General features: G+C 49.0%; 1 protein-coding gene across 7 annotated transcripts in view; it reads right to left on the bottom strand.

Moving 5' to 3' along the window:
- Positions 1 to 27,600, bottom strand: part of ATP2B4 (ATPase plasma membrane Ca2+ transporting 4) — a 109,936-nt gene that overhangs the window by 24,198 nt on the left and 58,138 nt on the right. For 3 of the 7 annotated variants that reach the window (XM_060178623.1, XM_007522117.3, XM_007522120.3), the window contains exons 3-12: positions 11,279 to 11,476; positions 10,109 to 10,366; positions 8,522 to 8,647; positions 7,895 to 8,020; positions 6,800 to 6,835; positions 5,148 to 5,309; positions 3,114 to 3,328; positions 2,641 to 2,883; positions 1,891 to 2,132; positions 618 to 849 (exon numbers count right to left, since the gene is read on the bottom strand). In XM_060178623.1, the coding sequence (XP_060034606.1) occupies positions 618 to 849; positions 1,891 to 2,132; positions 2,641 to 2,883; positions 3,114 to 3,328; positions 5,148 to 5,309; positions 6,800 to 6,835; positions 7,895 to 8,020; positions 8,522 to 8,647; positions 10,109 to 10,366; positions 11,279 to 11,476 (1,838 nt within the window). Of the gene's footprint in view, positions 1 to 617; positions 850 to 1,890; positions 2,133 to 2,640; positions 2,884 to 3,113; positions 3,329 to 5,147; positions 5,310 to 6,799; positions 6,836 to 7,891; positions 8,021 to 8,521; positions 8,648 to 10,108; positions 10,367 to 11,278; positions 11,477 to 27,600 lie in introns of those variants that run through there. The other 4 variants (XM_060178624.1, XM_007522118.3, XM_060178625.1 and 1 more) reach the window with 2 other exon arrangements.

Raw genomic sequence — 27,600 nt, 5'->3', positions numbered from 1 at the left:
GGGTGGCGCCAAGGAGCCCAGTGCCTTCAGCTTGCTTCTCTGCTGCCTGGGGCCACCTCACCTCCGCCTCCCTCACGGGACTCACATTTGAATGTTACTGCTGTACTAGGAGTTGCAGGAGAAAAATACTCCAGGAGGCAAGTGGCAAAACTTACTTTCCTGCTTCCAAATCTAGAAACTTTGGCAGGACATGCAGGACCTTTGCAGGCTAGTGACTATCTGCCTACCTAGCAGCATTCTCACCACTTCCTACCCCTCCCTTCCTGGGTCTGTGCTTTTGGCTTCTTAGTCCTCTCGTGCCTTTGGCTTTTCCATCTAAACTTTCCAGAGGCAGATGCTGTCAATGCTGTTTCCAGAGACATTACTCAATGTCTTGAGTACAAGTTACATTTATTGTAGCGAAGCACAAGAACATTTTGATTGGAAGAGCAAATTGGTGTCCTGGTTAATTTGACCTCCAGACTACTTTATTCTATTCTTTTATATTTTCTCTCTCTCTGTGTCAGATGTCAGGGTTATCTTTGGAGCTCTGAGCCTGCACGATTCCACTGCTCCTTCCCAGCTCCGCAGTTACACCAGGCCTGCACATGGGCCCTTTTTCCAAGCCACAGCCTCACCTCTGGACGCACAGGGTCCTCAATGCCCACCACCGCGATGCAGGTTAGCTCGTGGAGGATGTCGTTCTCATTGTCCCACTGCGGCTCTTCATTATCAAAATCCCGGTAGGCAAGGCAGATAGTGCGTAGGCCCTCGCTGGCCATGGGCTCGATGACTTTCTGGACCATGTCATCTCGGTCCACACTCTTGAATGGCACTGCCACCCCTTGCTTGTCCAGGATGTGATTACACCTGCAGAGGCACAAAGTCAGAAAGTAGCACCACTGTCCTGGCCAGCCTTCTCCAGACACCTCCGCACCATTTCTAAAGACACAGCCCCAGGCCCTGGGCAGGGGAGAGTCATCAGCCAGCTAGTTCCAAGGTGGGATGAGCTGAGGGAGTAAAGACCTAGGAAGCAGGGTGTGTGGCTCTCCAGGGTCAACTGCTCCTATTGGAGCAAAGGCCAGTTGTGCCACAGCTGCTCTCTGAACTTCTGGAAGGTGGACTCTTCAGTCCTCAGTGAAGTGCGAGGCTCAAAGGGCATGGTGATGCAAAGAAGGTGGCTGAATTCAAGGCAGAGTGTTGATTAATTCAGCGACTGGCCTTAAACCCAGGTAAGGTTAACTTTAACGCCCTACGGGAGATCTAGGCAGTTGAATTTCATCTCACAGCCTTCCAGTTACTAGAACTGAGAAGGGAAAGGAAGCATAGAAATCAAATTTCCAGTATTGCAAAGCACTTCTATTCATTTACTTATTTTGCATCATCTGAGTCTTGTGCTGGCACCATTTCACTGCTCCTGGCTGACTCTTTCATTCTCAGAGACACCACAGCACTGGAACTCACCTGCTGGCACAAGTTCTAGCTGCTGAGCCTTCCCTGGCCTTGAAAAGCCTCCCACACTCATGGAATCATACTGTATGGGTAACCAGCCAGGTTAGGTAATGCAAGTCGAGAGTGCCCAGGGCAAAATCCTGGGGTGCTGCTGTTAGCTCTATCACTTCCAGCAAGCTAGTTCACTTCCTTGTAAGCAAGTGACTTAATTTTCCTACTGTAAGCCAGGGATAACAATAGTATGTAAACTGTGGAGGTTCTAGAAAGCGAACCTCCTCCTAAGATGCTTAGAAACAATGGTTGGCCCAGCAGAGGCCTGGGATTTTGTTATTACGTCATCAGCTGGAAGGAGACTGTTGTTCATTTCAGGGGCGCTGCCTCGCTGACCTTCCTGAAGGGATGACCTGAGGGGTGGGCCTCGAGAGGAAGCGGAAGTGGGGGCTGGGGCAGGGCGCTCACTTGCGCAGGATGAGCTCGGAGGCGCCTTTGCTGTACATGCGGAAGCCGCCGCCAGGCTTCTGGATGACGGTGCTCATGGACTTGCGCACGGAGTTGAAGGTGTAGACCTTGTAGAGCTTCTCCTCGGGCATCTCACTGCGCACAGCGTCGTAGTCATGCTTCAGGTCGGTGACGAAGCCCAGCAGGCCGCACTCGGTCTTGTTGCCCACCTGGCGTGGCAGGCCACCCTCCTTCTCCGGAGGCTGAGAGAAGCAGGAGACATGGCAAGACTGAGTGAGCTGCTTCAGCTGGGAGAGGTCTTACAGGACCTTCCCAGGTAAGCCTGGAACCCATGGGGAGAGGTCACTTGCTTTTTCACAGGTAGGGAGCCAACACTGACTGTGGTCACCTGTGAGCCACCGAGGGTGTGCCCTCAACAGCAGACTACAAATTTTACTTTACCCAAGGGATGCTCCAGGGGTCTCACCCTGTGTTTCTGGAAAGTGTTCTGTGTTTCTGGTTACTCTTAAGAAAGCCCAATTCTCCGACTGCTTTTATGAGGTGATAGAGGGTATTTTGCAGCTCTGCCCTGTTCTCCTGACCTCTGGTCTAGTTTCATGAGCTGTTTCTAGTCTAAGCGTTCACAGGGATGTAGGAAATGAGCCCGAGATGGCCATTCAGGCAGGATAAACAAGGAAACACTTTCTCCAAGAAAACAAACGTTCTTGTCCAACTCCCCATTCTAAGTCTCTAGGCAAAGGAGAAATGTACCAGGATCTTGGAGGTGTAGGCGCTGTTGATACAAATGCCATTGACAAGAAGCTCAAGGACCTCAGGCAAAATGACATCAGGGCTTGGGATTTGGCGGTAATGGGTTTCTCCGATAAAAACCTGCACCACAGTCATACGGTTCATGGTCAGTGTGCCCGTCTTGTCGGAGCAAATGGCGGTGGCATTGCCCATCGTTTCACAAGCATCCAAGTGCCGTACCAGGTTATTGTCTTTCATCATTTTCTGCAAAGGAGAAAAAGTTTGGGGGGCGGGAAGGGGCAATTGAGTCCTTCCAAATCAAAGTTGAAGCCAATAATTAATATAAGTCTTCCACAGAACCTGAGACTTTGGCTCTGAGGAGGCAGCACCCAGACTGGCCTAGCCCACACCAGAGGGCACAGGGCACGCCCCACTTCCCCTCCCCTCCCCTCCCCTCCCCTGTGAAACAGAAGGACAGTATGATCCGGGCTCACCTTTACAGAGTAGGCCAGTGAGATGGTGACTGCCAGTGGCAGCCCCTCTGGCACAGCAACCACTAGTACAGTGACCCCAATGATGAAGAACTTGACAAAGTACTGGATGTAGATTGGCGTGCACTCAGCTAGCCACGGTTTGCGTTGTACCGCAAAGTTGTCGATCACAAAGAACAGAATCAGGACGAGGACTGTGATGGCAGACATGACCAGACCTGCCCAGGAAACAAGTCATATGAACCCAGGCTCAAAGGTTTCCTTAGGGACCTCACCAGAGAGGAATCGGCAAAATCTTTGCTACAAGTCTTTAAGAGTCTTACCTCCAGAAGGTCATGCTCAAATCCCTTCTCCATTCTCTTGTGCACTGTAGGTAGGGGGTGTGGGTTGGAGTTGCTCCCACAAGGTCAAAGATACTGTTTTGTATTCCACAGATGCAGGTGCTAGTCTCTGCAGCTCTCTAATGTGACTCGTGGCTTTGAACTACTTGTTGGCTCTCTTTGAGTCTGTTTCCTCATTCATAAATAAGGGAAGTAACTGGCCTAGTTTTCCACAACAGAATCTATCTATCCCAGAGAGAGAGTATGGATTCTATCCCAGACCTGCTCCCTTCCCACAATTCACAGTGCAGTGACTCCATTTACTTACTGCCTAGCAGGTTATCCATTTGGTCTGTAACAGTAGTCGTCAGTACAAGTCAGGCGATTCCCAGCCTGTTGACAGCAGAGCCCCTACGGTGCCAACATGGTGCCAAGCTAACTTTTAGGGCTTCCCACCCCCTCTCCTGACATGGCACAGACAGAAGAGGACAATGATACTGAACGTTTGTATTGTGCTTAGTATGGGTCAGGCAAACAGTGCACATATACTAACCCATGAGTGTGGGTTAGCATCCCTTTTGAAAGATGAAGAATTGAAGGCATGGAGTTTTTGGAATGCCACAGTGGGATGGGGACCAATCATCTTGGGTTGTTTGAGTCTGAGCAATTTGCTGAAATGTGGTAAAACCAGTCAAGTCTCAAATGAACAGGGATTGCTGGTCCCTCTGTGCTGTCCCCTGAGGAGGGGGAAAGACTCTACGCAGCGTCAACAAGCAACTGACCAAGTGCTCTCACTGCCCCGGTGCTGCCTGGCCACAGTATCTGGGGGAGTCCTCAATCCGGGCCCACCTACACCTGTCTGTGCCACGACGTGTGAGAAGAGCTCCATGCCAACCACAGTCTGGCTTGGGTCTCGGCGGGCCTGAGGGCCTGATGCTTCAGGAGGCCCTCGGCCAGGGCAGAGGTGGTTCTGTCTATCTACAGAACTTCACTGATTCTGTCAATGTGTACATTTAGATTTTTTGACCGTTAGCTAATTCAAGTGGAAATGGCTTGCCGCACAAGGCTAGAATCTTGAAATCTCAGCCTAGGTTGAGAGGACAATCAGAGACATACTGGGCTAGATGATAATTATGGTAACCAAGAGGGGTGCAGTTAGGAAGTCATTAAACAACGTTAGTTAAAGGAGTGTAACTTGAGGGATGGTCCATTCACTGCCTTTTGTTTGCACTTCTGCTCCATGCTGAGGGAGGAGGAGGCTGGGGAGGGAGAGCACAGAGGCAAGGAAAGGAGAAGCTACTTCCTCTGGGCCCATAGGCTCTTAGAAAGGAGCCTCTCCAACCCTCCTTTCCTCTTCCTCCCCATCTCCATTTTGAATTGACTACTCTGTGCCAGCCAGGCCAGAATTTGCATCCTACCATGAACAGCACCTCCCCCCCCAACCTCAAAGAGCTTACAAGGAGACAGGTGGGCACCAAGTCTGCCTTCTTGCTAATGTATAGCTCCCCTGTGGAAAAACAAACAAACAAACAAACAAACAAAAACCACTAGGCTTTTTACCCTTACCCAGAGGAAAATGTTGCTCTCTGAAAAAGCCTAGCAGAGATATGGCTATGACCACTATTGTAGCTTCTTTCTGGGAAGCCAGGTCGTTGGAGAGAGAAAAAGAATCACTGCAGTGGGGGCCCAGGACCCGAGCAGGCTGCACCCCACTCACCGGCTTTCCCGATCTGAACAGCCAAGTGTGTCAGCTTGCCCTGCAGCACCGACTTCTCCTTCTTGGGCATTTTGGGGGCCTTCTTCTCCTTTTCCTCATTGTCAAGTGCCTCCTGGCTGTTGAGTGGCTGGATTTCCAGGGCCACTCCATCCTGAGCATTTGCTAAGGGGGCCACACACAAAGGGGACAGGTGAGAAAGCAAAGCAGTCACAGCGAGAAACGGGTAGGTGAAGACCCAGATCCTTTCTGTTGTCTTCCTGGAATATGCCTTGGACCCCTGACATCAGCTCTCACCACTCAGGTCAGAAATTTGCCATTGACACTTTATCTGGGTCTTTGGACTGATACTCTTAACACTTGAGATGACAGGGGGTTCTTTGAAGGTGTGGGTTTCCTCTTTAGAGGCAGTTTCCAGGTTCCTCTCAGAGCTCCCAGCAAGAGGATTAGTCTTAGGATTGCTGCTAAGTGCTACTACCAACGTCCTCCCTGGAATTCACTGCTTCAAACAGGGAATCTTCCATGCAGAAAGGGGCTGAAGGGGAAAGTTGGCAGATGTTTCCAGAGCATTCAAAGGTCCTCAGTCTGCTCTGTTAAAAAAAGTTATTCTCTCTTTCTCTAGATAGACTGTCAGGGAAGATATGGACCCCCAGACAGGCCTTTGCTAGTTCCTTCATGTGTCAGTTGGGTATCAGGGGAAGGAAACCCCCTTTTGTAACCTGAAGAAAGGAGCGAGACACAGAGTAGAGGCCTGGAGTTAAATCATTTTGCCCCCACACCCTTGGAATAAGAGAAGGTGGGAATAAAGACAGACATATTCCAAGTCCCTTTTGCTTTTCAAAGAAGAGTTAAGGAAACGTGAAGTCCAAGAATTATTTCTATGTAGCCCTGGTTTTCTAATGTGATGACTTCACTTCTAAAGACTATGACGCTGGTTTACAAGGAAGAAAAATCCCTAGGAACTATCTCAAGAGAGCACAGCTCACTGGCTCCCAGAGCCCCCTGTCTGCACCCCTGCAGAGCCAGCCCCCTTTGGCTCTGGACGCCCTTCCAGAGACATAGTCTCTGCTGTCAGACTCACAAACAAGACAGAGACAGATGGAACACAGTCACCGGAAAAGAGACACACAGCAAATCGGAAGGCAGAACAGACTGCAGAGAGAACAAAGAGAGGGGCTAAAGAGAATGAGATCTCTCCAAGTAGCCCAGAAGACCAGCAGAGGAGGAATCCAGACCAGAAGGAATCCATGAAGAAGCCAGCAAGAGGAGGGTGCAGGGACTGCCCACCCTGACTCCCTCTGCAGTGAGGAAGGACCCTGACGCCTTTCAATCCAGAAACTGATGACCCTCGGTGTTTCCACCTGGCCTAGAGGCAAGGGAGCAAAGAATTCAGCACCCTGGAAAGAGCAGACCAATCCTAACAGCTCCCCTAGAGAAACTTAGAATGAGCTTCTGCAAGCCAACGGCAGAGGGCACTGTTGTCCCATTTTCAGTCGGAACTGGGCATCTCTGCACCTTCCTCCAGATGAGGCATCTGGGCCACAGCAGTGAGGAGCAGATTAATGGAGAGGAAAAGGGGGGCGGCAGATGGCCCGGACAGGTCTGGTTGGAGTGTAGGCAGGTAGAGATGGCAAATGGGTGGGTGGAGAGGTTACCTTTGTTGCGATTTTCAGGGGCTCCTTGTTTTTTACCTGTTTGAACAAGAAAGAAAAAAGTGGGGTGGAGACCCAAAGCGACTCCTATTCAGAGGTCAGCCAGCCAGCTGGTGGTCCTGCTCAGAGCCCAGAGGGGCGACAGCAGTGGGGCTGAGCTGCAAGGAAGGAAGCTCCTACCTTGGTGTACAACTGCTCTTATGAGCGCTTGGGATGCGGGCCAGACACCTTAAGACAGGAGAGTGTGGCCCAACAGTTGAGCTGCGTCTGCTTGGAGTACAGAGGCGTCCTTGGCCTGAGAGATGGGGTGGGGGTTAGGACATGGAGGTCCTGTTCTGCCTGATGACAAAGGCCCTGGAAGGTGTCTGTCTTTATGTCAGTTCCCCAGCACCGGGTGAGTGTTCTTCTGGCTCATTTACGGTAGCTGTAGACAACAGTCTAGCTCCTGGGAGACTGTGTACAGCTCAGGACAGTTTTCCAGCTAAGTGAGGGCCATCTCTCTCTCCCCCAAGGGAAGATGGAGTGATAGGGAAAGGTGTGGCAGTCGTCTTTTTTTTGCTTTCTGATTGTATTCTTTTCGGACCAAGTGAACAGAGACAGGAGTAACTTCAAGAACTCTCTGTCCCCACTGTTCTAGCTGTGTTTCCTACCACCGAGAGCTCAGAGTCTTAGCACTTACGTCACATTTCCCCCCTGACCCACTGGGAACCACCCTGCCTTCACTCTTCTGGTTCATTCAACCCACCAGGTTTGAGGAAGGCAGGGGTTGGAACTGAGGGGTTGGAGTCCACAGAGGATATCTGGGGACAAGTCACCTGGTCCACTCATTTGAGACAGGCTTTATAACTTTCCCTTTACAGCCCACCCACTGACACAGTTTGACGTTCAAATGCCTGTTGATTTGGAAGTCTAGACAGTCAGAGCACTCTGGGGAGCCAGAGCTGACATCTTTATCTTGGCAAGGGGTTTAGACAGCTGACCTATTCTCCCAGCAGGTTCTTCCAAATGGGCACTGAACCCAGATATACTATAACCTTTGCTTCTTAGTTTATCCACAGGGATGAGAGGGGACAGAGTCCCATTCCAAATGCCCCTTACTTTTCTTCTTCTTTTCCTCCTCTTCTTCCTCATTGGCTCCCAAGAGAGTAAAGATGATTCCAGTCTGGGAGTTGATACCCACAGCAGTCACCAACATGCGACCAGATCCTTCCATGACATGGGTCCCTGTGTGGGAAAGAAGGTGGGAGAGGTGGTGTGTGTGTGTGTGTGTGTGTGTGTGTGTGTGTGTGTGTATGTGTGTGTGTTTCTTTTTTCAAACCAGCTATAATGTGGACTAAAATACAAACTTAAGAAAGCCCCTCTTTCCTCCTCCATGAATAATGATACCAGATAGCAGGGAAAGTCCAAAGCAGGGCTCCCTGGACTTAGAGGCAGCAAAGTGAGGGCAAGAAGCAAAGTGTGTCTCCCTGCCTTGAGGACCAGTTCTCCCACCCCCAGCTTTTCTTGCACCCATGCCAGCAGAACCCTGCCAGGGCCCCTGTAGAATCTGATTCAGAGGGACCCCCTCGGGCCTTATACTCAGAGCATTTCTATGCCGTTGCCAGAGCTGAACCAGAGGAAGAGATGGGGCAGGGCCAGAGGAGAGAGAAGTGCCCAGGTCAGTGTTTTGTGATCTAGCTGTTGCAGGGGGTTGGGGAAGGGAAATCGGGTAGCCAGAGGCTCTACCTGAAAGTAACATGGGGTCATTTTCCAGGGATTTCTTGACATGGTCCGATTCCCCAGTCAGAGAGCTCTCATCAATCTTGAGATCATTGCCCTGGATCAGAATCCCATCTGCGGGCAGCAGGTCACCTAAGGCACAAAGAACAAAGCTTGACAGGGCTGGCAGGGTGGTGAGAGTCTGGGGTCCATTCAACACCCACCCCAGGCCCAGCTTATAGGGCAATGGCATAGGGAGTATCCAGAGAGCCTTTATCATTATTATTGCTACTTTTAAAAGATGTCTTTATGGGACAGTGAAATAGCTCCCTTGGAGAGCTTGCTGCTCTGCTATGTGTGTGGTCCAGATTTGAGCCTGGCCTCTACCACACTGAATGGAGCTTTGGTTCTATCGTCTCTCTCTCTCTCTCTCTCTCTCTCTCTCTCTCTCTGCCTTTCTGCTTCTCTGGTTTCTACCTTAAAAGAGATAAGTAAAATATTTATTTACGTAATACAAGAGAGTGAGAGAAACACACGCAGAGCATCGCTCTGGCATCTGGGTCGGACTCTAGAGCTCATGCACGTAGTCCTGGAGCTCTACCCACTGTGACAGCTTCCAGGCTGTGCTAAGGCAACGTCAGCTCTAGCAATCTGGATAGACTCCTTTCTGTGATAATTTCCGACTACTGCTAATCCTCAGACACTGTCCCACAGCCTGAATACTAAACACTTTTTGCCTTAATAGTCACAGGGTAAGACTGGGGAGATGGCACAATGGTAGTGCATGGAATTATATACAACAAGAGATAGTAGGTTCAATCCCTGGCACCACTGATAGCCAGAGCTGAGTGGTGTTCTAGAAAGGGGGAGGAAGGAAGGAAGGAAGGAGGGAAAGAAGGAAGGTAGGTAGGAAAGAACAGAAGAAGAAAAAGAATGAGGAGGAGGAGGAAACATACAGGTTAGGTAGTGCAAGTCTTAAATCTTTTTTTAATAATTATTTTATTATTATTGGATGGAGACAGAGAGAAACTGAGGGGGGGAGACATAGAGGGAGAGAAACAGAGACACCTGCAGCCCTGCTACACCACATGTGAAGCTTCCCCCCTGCATGTGGGGACCAGGGTCTTAAACCTAGGTCCTTGTGCACTGTACTGTGTGCACTTAGCCAGGTGTGCCAGCACCTGGCCCCAAGTCTTAAATCTTTTATGAAGTTTCAGCTTCTATTTTGTATTTCCTTCCCATAACATCAATAAATTCTAATTCAGGACCCAACACAAATTTGAGTCCGCTTTTAAAAAATAAATAAATAAAAGACCTTTCATTTAAAATAAAATGCATTTACATAGACTTTAAACCATGGATTATTGGCCAATACTGATAATCCATCCCTTCCTGGCACCCTTTTGGGCTAAGTGAGCTAGGGATTTTCTGAATAGCACCAATGCAGATTATAATAGTGCAAAAGACTAGAACATGGCCAGTCCAGACATTAGAGTTAAGGACACAGTGGCAAATCATGACTATACTGGGTCCACTTTTTGGGGGGGTCTTCAGTAATTCCCAGCCCCCAGGCTGGGAGGATGGCAAGGGCCCCTTGGAACACAGTGCCCTCACCATATTTGATCTGGGCAATGTCCCCCACCACGATCTCCGCCACGGGCAGCTGGATGGTTTGGCCATTGCGGATAATGGAGAACTTCTGCTCCTTCTCAATGCGGTTCTGTAGCCCCCGGAACTGCTTCTCTTTGCTCCAGTCATTGAAGGCGGTCACTAGCACCACGATGATCACTGAGAAGAGGATGGCTGCCCCCTCAATCCAGCCGGCTTCGGCCTCCCCTTCGTCTTCACTGGCAGCCATGTTTATATCACACTCTATCGCAGGCAAAGGACAGAGAGACAGGGTCACCTGGGCATCTGGGAACTTTTATAAACAGAGATGGTGGTGGTGTGTCACCATGCTTCCCAGGGTGGCAGTCAGATCTAACTCCCAGGGAGAAGAGCTAGCCCTGGAGGACACTAGGGGACAGCAGGATTGGGCTTCATTTTCTCACAGTATCATGATTCAGGATAACTCCCAAGAAGTAAGTAGCTAAAGAGATCAAAGTCTGGGGAGTTGAGCGGTAGCGTAATGGGTTAAGCGCATGTGGCACGAAGCACAAGGACCGGCATAAGGATCCCGGTTTGAGCCCCTAGCTCCCCACCTGCAAGAGAGTCGCTTCACAGGTGAAGCAGGTCTGCAGGTATCTATCTTTCTCTCCCCCTCTCTGTCTTCCCCTCCTCTCTCCATTTCTTTCTGTCATACCTAACAATGATGACATCAATAACAATAACAACTACTACTACAACAAAAAACAAGAGCAGCAAAAGGGAAAATAAAAAAATAAAAATAAATAAAAAAAAAAAAGAGATCAAAGCCTGTCAGTACACACGGCAGAGAGTCACGTGTGAAGGAGTTGGGCCTCCCAGCGTGGTCAGGCTCCCCTGGCTTTTCCCATGATGCCAGCTACTGGCTGAGAAGCCAGGCCTTGTTGGCTGGGGAAGGGGACGATTTGTGACACGGAATATGTCCTTGAAGAGAGAAGGGAGAAGGTCCTGGGATGAGGAAGGGTTAGGAGAATAGCTTACATGCTACTAACAGCCAGTTCTTTGCCCAGTTAGATGACCCCCCCCCATCCCTCCATAACAGGAGGAAACTTTTAAGCTAAACCTATAGACCCCAGTACAATGTGTATTTTAGTGGTGGAGTCCAGATCAGAATCACACTGAGCTGCTGAAGACACTCACTTCTATCTCCCATCTCCGGAGGACGGTAGAAAGACAGGACGAGGGACACGATGGCTGCAATCTCCAGGATGATGAGGGTGACATCTTGAAGGGCTTCCCAAACTAATTCTAAGAATGTCTTGGGCCGTTTGGGGGGGATCATGTTTTGTCCAAAAGCTTGCCGACGTTTCTCCAGGTCTGCGGGGTTCCCAGAGAGGCCTAGGGAAGAGACAGGAGTGAAACACTACTGTTCAGTTTGAATGAAGAGGACAAACAGGCGAGGTCATGAAGATAGCACACACTTCCTGACGACCAGCACCCCCGCCAGCACATAGCACCCTCACACCCCTGTATGGACACATGGATCCTGGGGTGTCCCTAGAGAAGGAAGAGGCCGGGTTAGCTCCAATGCCATATATCTGTTTCTCTTCTCTTTTAAATTTCTTTATTGGGGGGTTAATGGCTTACAGTCAACAGTAAAATACAATGGTTACTACACACATAACATTTCCACATAACAACACAACCCCCACTAGGTCCTCCTCTGCCAGCATGTTTCAGGACCTGAACCCTCCCTCCCCCACCCCAGAGTCTTTTACTTTGGTGCAATACACCAAAACTCCAGTCTGGGTTCTGCTTAGTGTTTTCCCTTCTGATCTTGTTTTTCAACTTCTGTCTATGAGTGAGATCATCCCGTATTCATCCTTCTCTTTCTGACTTATCTCACTTAACATGATTCCTTCAGGCTCCATCCAAGATGGGGTTAAAAAAAAAAAGTGAATTCACCATTGTTTATAGCTGAGTAGTATTCCATTGTGTATATAGGCCATAATTTTCTCAGCCACTTTTCTTGTTGTTGGACACCTGGGTTGCTTCCAGGTTTTGGCTATTACAAATTGTGCTGCTAGGGCGGGGATAGATAGTGTAATGGTTACACAAACAGACTCTCTTGCCTAAGGTTCCATAGTCCCAGGTTCAATCCCCCACACCACCATAAGCCAGAGCTGAGCAGTATTCTGGTAAAATAAAAATTAAAATTAAAAAATTGTGCTGTTATGAACATGGGTATACACAGAACTTTTTGGATGGGTGTGTTGGGTTCCTTAGGATATATCCCCAGGAGACGAATTGCAGGGTCATAGGGTAGGTCCACTTCTAGCCTTCTGAGAGTTTTCCTGACTCCTCCCCACAGGGGTTGAACCAACTTACATTATCACTGCAGTGCAGGAGAGGGTTCCTTTGTCCCTCAACCTCTCCAGTATTTGTTGCAGCTACCTTTTCTGATGTCTGACATTCTCACAGCAGTGAAGTGGAATCCTGTTTTTGTCTTTATTTGCCATGTATCTATTTCTTCTCTTCCTTTTATTATTATTATTTTTTACCAGAGCACTACTCAACTCTGGCTTACGATGGTGTGAGAGATTGAACCTGGGACTTTGGAGCCTCAGGCATCAAAGTCTTTTTGCATAACCATTATGCTATCTACCCTCACCCTGTGTTTTTATTTTTTCTCAAGTGAACACTGAAAATCAAATCCAGGGTTTCACTCTACAAAAATGAAACATACATGCAAGCACTGGACTATGTCCCCTGTCCCTCTGCCTTAGATTCTGGTCCCTGTGCTGGATCCCATGGCAGTTACACTTAGAGGAAAGAGAGGAAATCATGAAACTTTAATTAGTGCCAGACAACATTTCTCAAGTTGTTTACCCGGAGGGGACTAAGATCTGATTTTGGCTTTTTTTTTTTTTTTTGCCTCCAGGGTTATCGTTGGGGCTCAGTGCTTGCACTAGGAATTCACTACTCTGGGAGGCCATTTTTCCCATTTTGTTGCCCTTGTTGTTGTTATTATTATTATTGTTGCCATTGCTATTGTTGTTGTTGGATAGGACAGAGAGAAATTGAAAGATCAGGGGAAGATAAAGAGGGGAAGAGAAAGATAGACACCTGCAGATCTGCTTCACAGCCTGTGAAGCCACTCCCCTGCAGGTGGAGAGCTGGGGGCTCAAACTGGGATTCTTACTCTGGTCATTGAGCTTTGTGCCATGTGCACTTAACCTGCTGTGCTACTGTGACTTTGGCTTTTCTAACTATTGGCCACACTGCTCAACGGACCCTCTGTGGGCAGGTGGGGTAACCTCTGGCTTGAAAAATACAGGCAGCCAATGGGGAGGTTCACTTCTGAGTATTGGGGATTCGCAGCTTTGCCCTGAGTACAAAGACATGCAGAGTGGACATAGCTTCAGGGACAGGATGCAGGGGCAGGTGCTGGGCCTTTGCTACCATTAGGTCAACAAGAGGCAGGAGGCCAAAGGCAGGGGACAAGGGCACAGCATGTGGATGGTTATTGTTTAGGTCCACCAAAAAGGACTCAAGAATGTGATATGACCTATCACCCTGCAATTCCTCCCCTGGGGATATATCCTAAGGAACCAAACACTCCCATTCAAAAAGGTTTGTGTATACCTATGTTCATAGCAGCACAATTTGTAATAGCCAAAACCTGGAAGCAACGCAGGTGTCCAACAACAGATGAGTGGATGAGCAAGTTGTGGTATATATACACAATGGAATACTACTCAGCTATAAAAAATGGTGACTTTACCTTCTTTACCCCATCTTGAATGGAGCTTGAAGAAATCAAGTGAGATAAGTCAGAAAGAGAAGGATGAATATGGGATGATCTCACTCATAGACAGAAGTTGAGAAACAAGATCAGAAGGGAAAACACTAAGCAGAACCCGGACTGGAGTTTTGGTTTATTGCACCAAAGTAAAAGACTCTGGGGTGGGGGAGGGAGGGCTCAGGTCCTGGAACATGCTGGCAGAGGAGGACCTAGTGGGGGTTGTGTTGTTATGTGGAAATGTTATGCGTGTAGTAACTTTTGTATTTTACTGTTGACTGTAAGCCACTAACCCCACAATAAAGAAATTTAAAAAAAAGTGTGATCTGAGGCAGCAGAGAGGGAAAAGGTCCCAGGTTCAATGTCCAGCACCACCACCAGCCAGAGATGAGCAGTACTCTGGTTTAAAAAAAAAAAAAAGCAGAGAGGGAAGAGAGAGAGAGAGAGAGAGAGAGAGAGAGAGAGAGAGAGAGAGGAGAAGAAGAAGAAGAAGAAGAAGAAGAAGGAGAAGGTGGAGACAGGAGGTTGAGAAGGTTAGATGACAGGGAAAAACTGAATAAGAAATGGTGAAATGTAACTAGATACAGACAAGTATGGGGGGAGGAGATTTTAAAAACAGTAAGAAAGCTGTTGAAGGGAGCTTGGTCCTCTGAGAGAACCTGTGTGTCCCCACGCCCACAACACCCTCAAAGACAGAACCCTCAGGAGAAGGGCTGGAGACACCTATCCCATTGGGAAGGTGGGTGGGGCTCTTGCCTGGAGCAGAGTAGGGGGCAGGTTTGCACCCACACTTGTGGAAATGAGGAAATGAGGCAAAGGCTGAGGAAAGGCACAGGATGCTGGAGGGGAAGTGGTGCCAGCGCTCTCAGTCAGGGCCCTGGCCTCCTGAACCCACACCAGGCCTGAGCTGAGCTCTGTGGGGCACAGGCTGGGCGGCTGCCTAGAGACTCCCTGTCTCACCATGGAGCCAGGCTCCTAGTATGACAGGAGGGTGAGGGGCCTGAGAAAGGAGTGCTCTCGGGAGGAAGGAGGCAGAGCTGGCCCAGGGCTGCACCTTGCTGTTCTTTTCTCCCCAGGGGCCCTGCCAGGCTGTGCTAACCGGGATGAGGGCCAGGTCTGCCTGCAGGGAATAGGAGTTCTGACCATTTGCTGGTGGGCCTGGAAATGTTCCCAAAGCAGCAGGAAGCACAACACCAAGTGGAGAGGCTCTCTTTCTGCCTTGACCAGGGCTCTGGATAACCCAGGGTGCAATCAAGACAACAGATAATAAAGACAATCACAAGGGACAATGGGCTGAAGACAGCTCATTCAGTAGGGTGGATGCCTTGCCTTGTGAGTATCCTGGGTTGGATGCCAATGCCAAGTAGGAGGTGCCATGGCACCAGGGGAAGCTCTGTTGCTGTGATCTTTTTTTTCTGACATAAAAAGAATGAAAATATTGACTAGAGGACCAAGAAATTCTTATACTCACATAAACAAACAAACAAATGTACTTATAAACAAAAGGGGTAACCCAATAGCTTGATGAAGACTACAACAAGCAGCTAGTCAAGTAAGGACTCATCACAACCCCTGTCCACTCCCCCAACCAAATGTCTCGTCCAAAGGACCCCTGTGAGGTGGCCATGCTTCTCTGGGACCTCTGATTAATTAATACCTTGTATTCACCCTGGACTCCTTGCTCTCTCCCACTTCCTCTGTCTGTTCAGTTGGGAAATACTTGCAGTTTACCTTCAAGATCTATCCAAGGCCCAACTGCTTCTCCTTTTCCATGGCCACACCTGTGATCATCGCTGTGGCTATGATGTGCTTTGGGTTCCCTCTCAAAGCTTCTGCTCTCTTTCTGCACCCACCTTGCTCTCCTGGGCCCAGTCTCTCCTCAGAGAGCAGAAGGCTCTTGTCCAAATCCACACCGCGCCTCTAGTTCACCCATAGTCCTCTGGTGGCTTTTATACAGCGTACAACTGGGAAGGAGGATCTGATGGTGGCCATGAACCCCTTGGTGAGCCCCCAGCTCTAACCTCTGTCCTCCTACAAGCACCCCTTGTCCACTGCAACTCAGTTCTGGTTGCAGGACCTCGGTCCGAGAGGCTCTTTTGCTCAGCTTCTGAGTGTCCCAGGCAGTGCTATTCAGGTCTGTGGCTAAATTCCACCCACTCAGTGAGGCCAGTCTTGCTCCGTATGTTTGTCATTCTAATTCCTCTACCCCACACTCACCCCTACCTCCTGCCTGCTCAGTTGTTTCCCAGCCTCCTCTCTGATCCCGTAATGTGACATATCCATTGGCTATTTGCCCCTCCCCCCTCCCCCCATGGGGGAAGGGGCTGCCTTTTTCATAGGGTCCGAGGCAGTGCATGGCACCTTGTCTGCATACACACTTGCTGAAGAACATGGATGTGTGAGTAATGAAGGAGACCGTGAACGCTAAGCAATTACTACATGCCACATGTTTTTACAGGCCCTGGGGAAGCCCACGGTGGCAGCAGCCACTCAGCCTGTTTCACAGGGTAGCAAGGTAAGGTCTGGCCAGGTTATGCAGCCACCCAGCTGCCAGAGGCACAGTCTACACCCCTCTCTCTCCACAGGCGTGTGTGTGTGTGTGTGTGTGTGTGTGTGTGTGTGTGTGTGTGTGTGTGCCCTCTCCTGAGGCTTCATTCTTCATTCTCATCTTGTCCCAGCTGCCTGGAACTCTCTGGGTTTATTGCTCAGAAGCTCTTGCCTCCTGGAAACCCCCACAGTCCCAGACAAATGGGGTGCTTGGTTGTCCTACTTTCTTTACTGCTAATGAGTCCATGTGCTGCAGCTCTCAGCAAATCAGACACTCCCACTGCTGACAATGTGATGACCAGCCCAGTCCTCAGGGATGGTGGCATCAGGCCACTCGGTGGTCCACCTGTGAGTTTTATGCTTACCACACATGCACCATGGCCTTTTTCCCCACCTAGATTCAAGCAAAGGGATCCAGACACACTGCACAAGACAAAAAAGGGCCAGGCCTTGTCCTTCCTAGAGGACCTCCAAGTCATACACTCCTTCCTTCGCTGAGCATCTGCTTGGCTGGAGGGCACCCTGTACCCCCAAGGTTGCCGCCTTAGGGGGCCGTGTGGCCACCCTGTCCCTAGTGTGTCCAGTGCAGCAGGCAGAGCGGCTCTGGGAATCCTCTCTGACAAACAGGGTGCTTGGCCAGCCCACTCTGGGGCTTTCCACTCCAGTTCTTCCAAGCCCGTCCCAGGAGATTCCTAAGCCTCCTCTTCACAGCTGTGACTTCCCATGTGCACTAGTCCAGCCCAGGAGAGAGCTTCCTCCCCATCCCTGCAGTAGCCTCAAAAAGCAGCCCCTGGAGATGGAGGGAAGACTTGGCAGGGAGAAAGTACTAGGAACATGGGAAAAGGGTTTCCCCTAGAAATCCATCAAGACAATGTGAGGAAGCCAGGGCACACAGAAGAGTAAACCCATGGTGTGGACGCCCTTCACTACCACAGACCAGATTGCACACAAGTGCTAGGAGAGGCAGGGACAGCAGCCATGAAGTCATGGTCCCCACCCCAGCTGGGAGTCACAGGCTGGTGGGAGGGCGGACTGAGCAGCAATGGAAAATCTGTGTCTGCTGTGAGGCTATGCAGGGCCCAGGGCCCAGTGCCTGGGTGGAGGGACTATGGCCTAACCTTCAGTGGCCTGGTGCCAGCAGGGGAAGCCAGGGACCAGGCTCCCTAGGAGGCCAAGACCTTTTGGCTGAATGAGCCTCCTCCCTGCTTATCAGAGCCAGCTCAGTCCCAGGGAGAGAATGACAGTGAGGCTGGACGGGACTTCCCAGTCATCTGCACTGGGCTACCTTGCCAAAGAGACAGGGAATTTTGTCCTACAGATAGTACAAGGGGGGGGGGGTCCTCTGGGTTCATTTAAAGGCAGTACCCCTTTGATACATGAGAAGAAGCATAAGGATAGCTTTCAAGTCCTGCCTTTATACAAACTCTGCTCTACAGAGCACAGGGGGAATAGCTTACCGTGGTTAGAGGGACAGGCTTGAGCCAGTCCTTGCTAGTCCCCAAACTTCCAAGGGCTCAGAGCAGTTTTGCCACCTTAACAGGAATGGGACTCCAGCCCCAGGAGATAAAGCAACCTCCTCCAGGTCGCAGCAGGAGGACAGACACAGAGAAGAATGCCACCCCCAAGTTTCCTTCTCTGTCTCCTTCCAGAGCGCCCTGCTGAGGCAGGCAGCTTGCTCTGCAATGTCTCTCTCCCTCCATTCTGCCTCTGCAGAAGGCCCCATATCTGGGGGCACAGAGCAGAGGCCGCTGTGCCACCTCCTTCCATCCTGAGGCACTAATGTGCTTCCAGCTGGGGTCACACTCCCCAGTGCTCACACCTCTGAGCTAAATAAAAAGAGCGAAAGCTGCACTCCAGAGGGGAGAAGCAGCATCTGCCTGGGCTGCAGAGGGAAGGCTCTGCTTCGTCCCACCCTGGGAGGTGCTTCAAAACCAGACAAAATATGCCAAATCTCTGCTGGGCTGCTAAGGACTCCAGGTTGTGGAAGAAGAGGAAGCCGAGGGCACCCTTGAGATCAGAAGACCCAACCAACTCCCTTCTTCCATATCCTGCTTTCTGCCCACAGCATTACGCCAGTGTGTTTTGGGCATCAAGGGGCCAGAGAGAGAAGAATCTGCAGGTCCTGGGGTCAGGCTGGGAAGAGACGATGTGTACTGCTGGTCTAATTCAACCCTCGTCTGCAACAAGCCAGACAAGGAGCTCCCAGGATGCAATGCATCTCCTGCAGGGGCAGAAGATATGCAGCAAAGTGCTTTCACTCTGCCTCTTTCTCTCTCTTTTTTTGCCTCCAGGGTTATTGCTGGGGCTTGGTGCCTGCACTACGAATCCAGTGCTCCTAGAAGCCAATTTTTTCCTTTTTTTTTTTTTTGTTGCCCTTGTTTATCATTGTTATTATTGTTGTTGTTGTTATTGCTGTCATTGTTGGATAGGACAGAGAGAAATGGAGAGAGGAGGGGAAGACAGAGAAGGGGAGAGATAGACTCCTGCAGACCTACTTCACCACTTTTAAAGCGACTCCCCTGCAGGTGGGGAGCCGGGGACTCTAACCGGGATCCTAACGCTGGTCCTTGTGCTTTGCGTCATGTGTGCTTACCCTGCTGCACTACCGCCCAGCCCCTGTCTCTCTCTTTTAAAGATAGGGTTTTAGAGAGTATCTGCTATAAATAGTTTAAAGATCTGTTGTGTTTACGGCACAAGATAGATACAAAGAAAGGAGAGGCCAGAGCTCTCTGGCAATATACTGTCGGGGACTGAACTCAGGACCTCATGCTTGCAGGCCAGAGCTCTGCTACTGTGCACCTCTGGGCTGCTCTCTCACATAGTTCTCAGTCATCCGCTATCTAGTTGTTCAAGCTGCTTCTCCCAAGAGCACCTGAAAAGCTGAAAAGCTTTTTCCACTAAGCTCTATCTCTCTTATGAAGCTGCTGGGCTCCTTGACTTCGTATCTGAGTGTAGCCTCTGTATTGAGAGGGTCTGTTCAAACCTGCCCCTCCCTCTCCCCCTCCCCCTCCCCTGTCCTGAACATTCTTTTGGCTTAAGTCTTGCTTACACCTTAAATCTGTGCTAATATGCCCATCCAAAGTCTGTCAGGTGGAGCGGACCGCAGACTTAATTAATTAATTACCACCGGAGTCATTGTTGGGGCTCAGTACCTGCACAATGAATCCACTGCTCCAGGTGGCCTTCTTCCCTTTCCCATTCTCTTTTCTCTTTTGTCTTTTTTATCTTTGGTAAAGACAGAGAGAGATTGAGAGGAAGAAGGGCAGAAGGGGAGATACACACACACACACACACACTTCAGTGCTCATGAAGCTTCCCCCTCTTCCACCTTAGGTGGGAACTGAGAGCTTGAATCTGCTATAGAATGAGCTCCATAAACCCTGATGACAGAGAGAAGATGTCAGAGAAGTCAGGTCCATGGATACTTAACTCACCAAGTATACATAGTACAAAGTACAAGTATCCCAGTTCGAGCCCCCCAGCTCTCGGCTCTCCATCTGCAGGGGGGAAGCTTCACGAGCAGTGAAGCAGTTCTGCAGGTGTCTCTCTGTTTCTCTCTCTCTCTCCCTCTCTCTCTCTCTCTCTCTCTCCCCATCCCTCTCAATTTCTCTGCCCTATGCAATAAAAATGAAAAAATGGCCTCCAGGAGTAGTAGATTCATTGTGCAGGTACTAAGCCTCAGCGATAACCCTGAAGACGGGAGTCAGATGGTAGGGCAGCCGGTTAAGCGCACATGGCACAAAGCTCAAGGACTGGCGTAAGGATAAACCTGAAGGCAAAAACAAAAACAAAAACAGGTCAGGTCCCATATCCTTCTCATATTCACTTGCCTCTCACTCTTTCTACCCTCCTCTCAACACTACCCTCTCTAAAGCAGAGATGGGAGGCTATTTCTATCTGGTGGAGAATAGTTCCTCCTTGGAGTACATGAAGGGTGGCTTCTGGAATGTCCTCACCTCTGATGAGGGGGCTCATGCCCCTTACAAAATGATACAATTTTGCTGGTGCTGCTGGTTGGGTGAGGATATTACTATGCTCAAGGATTCAGTCGGGTTTGAGCCCCTGCTTCCCACCTGCAGGGAGGAAGCTTCAACACTGGAGAATCAGGTCTACAAGTGTCTCCTTCACTCTCTCCTACTCTGTCCACCCCCAATTTCTCTCTGTCCTATCAAATAAAACAGGGGAAAAAAAGTGGGGGAATAGCCTCTGCAAGTGGTACATTAGTAGTGCTAGCACTGAGCCCTGGCAATAACCCTGGTGGTAAGAAAAAAATAAAATAAAAGGGTACAGGGCTTGCGTATAATCTATACACTGTCTCAGGTACTTGAAATCATCTAGATTCCTTATGATGCCCAAAAGATATAAAGGCCATGTCAACAGTTATTCTAAAGTATTGTTTGGGGGAACGACAGGGAAAAGAAAGTCTACGCGTCAGTACAGATGCCATCACTATAAGGACTAACTACTACAGTAAACACTTTCCGTCCATGCTTGTTGGATCTGTGGTAGCAGAGCCTATGGGTATAGTGGGGTGATTGTACTGGAACTTTCTATAGGACCTGATTCCCTTCTGTGCTTGCATGTGTTACTCTGTAAAGAAAACCTTGCTAGTAGTTGCAGTCATTAAACAGCTGTGTTATTGGTGAACGTCTACTGGGGCTCTTAATGCTTAATATTTTTCCAGGCTACTAGAAACTTCAACCTGTCCTGCTTGAGTTTAATCCCAGGATGTCCCAGTTGGTGGGAAAACAGGTAGCTCTTGGTAGGACATGCCACTGATTTAAAAGACATGCAGTTAGGCTGACAGTTAAACCTCAGAGAATCCCCCCACCACCACCCAGAGCATGGCTCAGCTGTGGCTTGTGATGGTGCTGGGGATTGAACCTGGGATCTCAGAGCCTCAGGCATGACAGTCTGATCACCATTATGCTGTCTCCCCAGGCCACTTCAGAGACTTAAGGTGGTAGGGATGCTAATGTAAATTAACTGAAAGAATCCAAATTGTAACTGTGTGAGTGTGTCTATCTCCAGGGTCTCATGCATTCCATGATTCCACAGCTCTTGGGCTGATCCTTTTATTTCAGAGGGAGGGAGGGAGGGAGGGAAGGAGGAAGGAAGAGAGGAAGGGAAGAAGAGAGGAAGAGAGAGAGAGAGAGAGAGAGAGAGAGAGATGGAAGAAGAGCCCCCATAGTGCTATTCCACCATCTGTGGAGCTTCCCCTGGCGACTTGATGCTCCCATGTGTGGCTGGGGCTCAAGTCCTGGGCCTCACACATGGGAAGGTGAGTGCTCTACCAGGTGAGCTAGCTCCTGGCTCCTCAACCAAAAGTGCAATTTGGGCTGACTGCCTTCAATATTTCTCTGCCCATGCTGTTAGCTCTCTAAACAGTGTCAGCTCCTCAAATCCAGCAGCAACTCAGTAATCACGGAGTGTAAAGAGACTCGCACCTAATGGCAGGAACAGCCAGTAAGCGGTAGCAGTTACAGCAGAGCAAGGCCAGGCCAGCACCTGCCTAGTCAGATGACACGGGAGTCCTGTCTCCAGCTTCCAAGTCCCGCCTGCTCTCCTGTGCGGTCCCTCGGCCCCAATGCCCATGTTGTGTGTACCTAGTCCTCTCCCATCTGGTACCATGACCACAGTTCTCACACTGCCTGAGCTGCTTCTTTTTGCTTTTTAAAATTTATTTATTTATTCCTTTTAGTTGCCCTTGTTGTAGTTATTGTTGTGGTTACTGATGTCGTCATTATTGAATAGGACAGAGAGAAATGGAGAGAGGGGAAGACAGAGAAGGGGAGAGAAAGACAGACACCTGCAGACCTGCTTCACCGCCTGGGAAGTGACTTCACTGCAGGTGGGGAGCTGGGGGCTCGAACTGGGATCCTTACCAGATCCTTGCGCTTTGAGCCATGTGCGCTTAACCTTCTGCGCTACCACCCAACTCCCTTATATTTTCTTTTTAATGGGACTGATGTGCTTTTTAAAAATGGAATTAAATTGATTAATTTATTTATTTGGATGGAGACGGAGAGAAATTGTGAAGAGGGAGATAGAGAGGGAGAGAGTAAGAAACACCTGCAGTACTGTTTCAACATTCGTGAAGTTTTCCCCCTGCAGATGGGGAGTGGGGGCTTGAACCCAGGTCTTTGTGCCCTCAACTGGTTGTGCCACCCTGTGCCCCCCCACCCCCTACCCCGTGCCTCCTCTGACAGCCTGTAAGCTCTATGGAAAGCGGAACTGTGCCTGGTATGGTTAGCACTGTGTGCCAAGCACCTTCTCACTACGCATCTGCCTAATGCCGCTAAGGAGGAATGAAAGCCCTCTGCGTCCTGTCACACCCCACAGCCCCAACCCTGTGGAGGAGGGAAGATGGAGCTGGGTTCAGAAGGGACACGAAGGAGAAATTCCCACCAGCACTTTCCAGATTGAAATTCAGCACAAAGACCTCTGAACCAGGTCCTGCAGTGGCTGATTTATTCAGCCGTCATCCTTCCTCTGCTCTTTCTAGTTCGGGCCCAGCCCTCCCCTAACTGCTGGTTTAGGGGCTGCTGGGAAAACATCATCCTTCCTCCTGACACGACCAGCACTGCTGAAGACTACTGTTGAGACTCTCCATGGGGAAAGAACAACCTTCTGTCTAAACCAGAGAGTCTTGTGCATAGGGCCATCCTTTCATCCTCCACATGGAGACTGAGACTAGGGAAGACACCACTTCTTTCTCCCTCTGGAGTTGTAGGAAATACCCAGGATGACTGCTCAGGAGACAACTGGCTGTTTCCTAGTCAAGAGTTATCCAAACTGCTCTGCTCTTTGGTGGCTAGAGAGATTGAATGGGGAGGAAAGTAGAGTTGGGGCGGGGGGGAGAAGAGGCGATAAAGAGGGAGATGTGGTGAGAGAGACAGTTCATTGGGCCAAGTTCAAGCCCTGGTACCACATAGGAGGTGCAGGGAGAGCTCCTGTACTATGGTCTCTCTCTCTCTCTCTCTCTCTCTCTCTCTCTCTCTCTGAATGAAAAAGTTGGCCTGAGTGCAGTAAAATTACCTATGTGTGTGTGAAGTCTTGGCTCCATAAAATAATAATAGTAACAACAACAACAACAATAATAATAGAAGGAAAGGATAGAGAAGAAGAAGAAATTGAAATGAGGTAAGAAACAGACAAACTGAAAAGATTTTAAGAAGCGCTGATTTTCTCTACACAGGCGACATAGCTCATGGAGGACCCAGAGCCTCGTGCTCTTCTGTTCTTAGATGCAAGTGCAGGCCCTCTATTGGGCCCACCCACCTCTCTTTACTTCCCTGAGTCTCCTTCACTGGTTTGGTCACACTCAGCCCTGTGTTGGGTTGTGGGATCCTGTGAAACTTCAACACCTCCAAGTCTTCTGGAGCCTGGTCAACAGGGAAACACCTCTCACACCAACCAGCCGTGGACACTCCAGGTGCAAAGCCCAGCGTTACCTTACATCAGCACCAGGCCACCACAAGTGGCCATTTTGTCAGGCATCGAAATAGAAAACCAGCGTTGAGATTGTCTTGAGTTTCCAAGGTTCTCTGGATGACTGCCTGAGGCAGCAAGATGTTAATGGACCATGAGCCAGAAAATACAGAATATTGAGGGGAGTCAGGTGGAAGCACAGCGAGTTAAGTGCAGGTGGCGCAAAGCATAAGGACTGGCATAAGGATCCCGGTTTGAGCCCCCGGCTCCCCACCTGCAGGGGAGTCGCTTCACAGGCGGTGAAGCAGGTCTGCTGGTGTCTATCTTTCTCTCCCCCCTCTGTCTTCCTCTCCTCTCTCCATTTCTCTCTGTCCTATCCAACAATAATGACATCAGTAACAACAACAATAATAACTACAACAATAAAACAACAAGGGCAACAAAAGGGAATATATATAGAAACTATGGAACATTGGGCCACATCCTAAGGCCAGGGAGATAACACAGTGGTGATGCAGAATACTCTCGTGTCTGGGAGGCCGGGCAGTGATGCACATGGTAGTGTTCATGTTATGTTGAGCAATGGACCTGGATTCAAGCCTCCACTCCCTACCTGCAGATGGTAAAACAGTTCTGCAGCGCTCTCTCTCTCTCTCTCTCTTGCTCTCTCTCTCAAGATTATATTTATTTACTAATGAGAAAGATAGGAGAAGAAAGAGAGAGGGAAAGAGGGAGAGAGGGAAAGAGAGAGAGAGAGAGAGAGAGAGAGAGAGGAAAACCAGACATCATTCTAATACATGTGCTGCTGGGGATTGAATTCAGGACCTCATGCTTGACAGTCTAATGCTTTATCCACTGCGCCACCTCCCTGATCTCTCTCCATCCCTCTTCCCCCATCTCTCCCCACTGTCTCTCTGCCTCTACTCCATTTCTCTCCGTGCTATCAAATAAATAGAAGAAAAAAATGTCAACCAGGAGTGGTGGATTTGTCATGCAGGCACTGAGCCCCAGCAATAAATGTGGTAGCAATAAAATGAGACAAAGAAAGAAAGAAAGAAAGAAAGAAAGAAAGAAAGAAAGAAAGAAAGAAAAAGAAAGAAAGAAAGGAGCTTGAGGACTGGGCAGTGGTGCACCAAGTTGAATACACCTTTTACCATGCACAAGGACCTGGGTTCAAGCCCTATTTCCCATCTGCAGGAGGGACACTTTCTAAGCAATGAAGCAGGCCTGCAGTTATCTATCTTTCTCTCTCCATCTCTAGCTCCTCCACCCCTTCTTGATTTTTCTCTGTCCTATCAAATAAAATAGAAATAAAAATGGCCGCTGGGAGCAGTGCATTCATGGTGCTGTTGCTGAGCCCCAGTGACAAACTTGGTAGCAATAAAAAATAATTAAGAGAAAAAAAATGACTCCTGTGTCTGAACTTCAAAAGTCTCAGGTTCAATCCCTGGCACCACCATAAGCCAGAGCAAGCAGGCCTCTGGTAAAAATAAATAAATAGGTAGTCGGGCGGTAGCACAGCAGGTTAAGTGCACATGGTGCAAAGCACAAGCACTGGCATAAGGATCCCAGTTCGAGCCCCCGGCTCCCTACCTGCAGGGGAGTCACTTCATAGGCAGTGAAGCAGGTCTGCAGATGTAACTTTTTCTCCCCCTCTCTGTCTTCCCCTCCTCTCTCCATTTCTCTCTGCTCTATCCAATAATGACGACATCAATAACAACAACAATAACTACAACAACAATGAAAAACAACAAGGGCAACAAAAGGGAAAATAAATGAATAAATAAATATAAATAAATAAAATATTTCTATGTCTATATGTTACTATATTCTACCTGATGGTAAGAATACAGTGATCATTTAAATTCTTTGGCCTGTTTCTAGAAAAAGAGGGGAGGATTAAAATTAAGTCTTACCTACTTCTAGCATTGTGTAAGTCTAGAATAACAGAGGCTGGAGGTGTCAGGGAAGTGGTGCAGTGAATAGAGCATGGGACTTAAATGCATGTGGTCCTGAGTTCTGTCCCTGGCATTGCCTGTGCTACAGTAACATTCTGGTCTTCTTCTCTCTCTCTCTCCTATTTCTAGTAAATAATTAATTAATTAAAAAATAATCAGGGCTGGAGACATAGCTCAGTTGCCTAGTACATACTTTTATGTATGAGACTCTGAGTTTGATCTAGGGTAGTGGGAAAAAATTAAAAAAGAAATCAGATTTACTCTTTGGGGTCAGAGAAGTAACTCAGTGGTATGTATGTGGCTTTGGATTGCAACTCTGGCATCACAGAAAAAGGCAGAGCAGTGTTTTGTGCCCTCTCTCTCGAAAATAAAAAGCTTTTGGAATAATAAGTCATTTTAATAAAGCTACATAAGGCTCCTTAGTAGTTATAGTTTACTTGTTATTTTTTTATTATTGTTGTTGTAGTTATTATTGTCGTTAGATAGGACAGAGAGAAATGGAGAGAGGAGGGGAAGACAGGGGGAGAGAAAGACAGACACCTGCAGACCTGCTTCACCGCCTATGAAGCGACTCCCCTGCAGGTGGGGAGCCGGGGGCTCGAACCGGGATCCTTATGTCTGTCCTTGCTATTTGTGCCACGTGCGCTTAACCCACTGCGCTACTGCCCGACTCCCCAGTAGTTACAGTTTAAAAAGAATAAATCTGGGGAAGAGGGCAGGAGAAGCACTGGCAGGCGGCTCATCTGGCAGGTGGCACACTTCACCATGTGAGAGGACCTGGGTTTGAGCCCCTGGCTACTACACTGGAGTGTCTGCTAGAGGAAGCTTCAGTGTATATCTCTCTCTCTTTCTCACCCTCTATCCAAAAAAAAAAAAGGAAAAGAAAGAAAGAAAAAGGAAAAAACAAAACAAAACAGAAACAAGCCCACTGGAGCAGAGGAATTGTGTAGATGCAGCGCTCCAGCAGCAGCAACAGCAAGAAAACAAACCAACCTGTCAATCTGTACTAGAGATGCTATCAGGCTATGAGAAAATTAAAGCAAGGGTGATAGTCTAAGAACCAACCTCCCTAATCTGACTTTCCTTTGGTTTCTAACCAGCAGAATCCAAGCACCAGGAACCTTTCTTCAGTCTTAGTCTGCAGGGACCGCCCACTGGTGATGAAAGGCTGCAAGGGTGTCCTCAGTGTGGTCTTCTGCAAACGTGGGTTTTTATAGCCTCAGCTCACTGGGGCATCCGGGTACCTATGCCCCTTCCTTGGCTGGACCAACCAGACAGCTCAGCATCCCTTTACCTCGGGAGACATTGTTCTGTGCCTCCTTTTCCTAGTGCTTTAAGCCCCTCACTCCTGGGCATCATTGTTGGCACTGAGGGTCAAAAACCACTCCCACGAATCAGTGCCAGGGAGGTGGCTCGGTGGGAGAAGATCTGTGGGATCCCGGGTTCAATCCCGACACCACACAAGAGCTATGCAGACAAGTAGAACTCCACGCATAGCAGAGTGGTGCTTCACATCTCTCTCTGTGTGTCTTTATCTCATTCTCATAAAAAATAAAAAGTAGGGTGGCCAGGTGGTGGCCCACTCGGCTAAGTGCACATATCACCATGGGGACGAGTCCGGGTTCAAACTCCTGCTCCCCACCTGCAGGGAGGATATTTCATAAGCAGTGAAGCAGGTCTTCAGATGTCTTTCTCCCTTCCTTTCTATCTCCCTTTCCCCCTCAAGTTCTCTCTGCCTGTCAAATAAAAATAAAATAGAAAGGAAAAAGAAAAAAAAAAACTTG

Source organism: Erinaceus europaeus, chromosome 19 (genome assembly GCF_950295315.1).
Source record: "Erinaceus europaeus chromosome 19, mEriEur2.1, whole genome shotgun sequence".
Taxonomy (NCBI): domain Eukaryota; kingdom Metazoa; phylum Chordata; class Mammalia; order Eulipotyphla; family Erinaceidae; genus Erinaceus; species Erinaceus europaeus.
The sequence above is the reverse complement of the archived record's forward strand: the minus strand, read 5'-3'. Positions and strand labels throughout refer to the sequence as shown.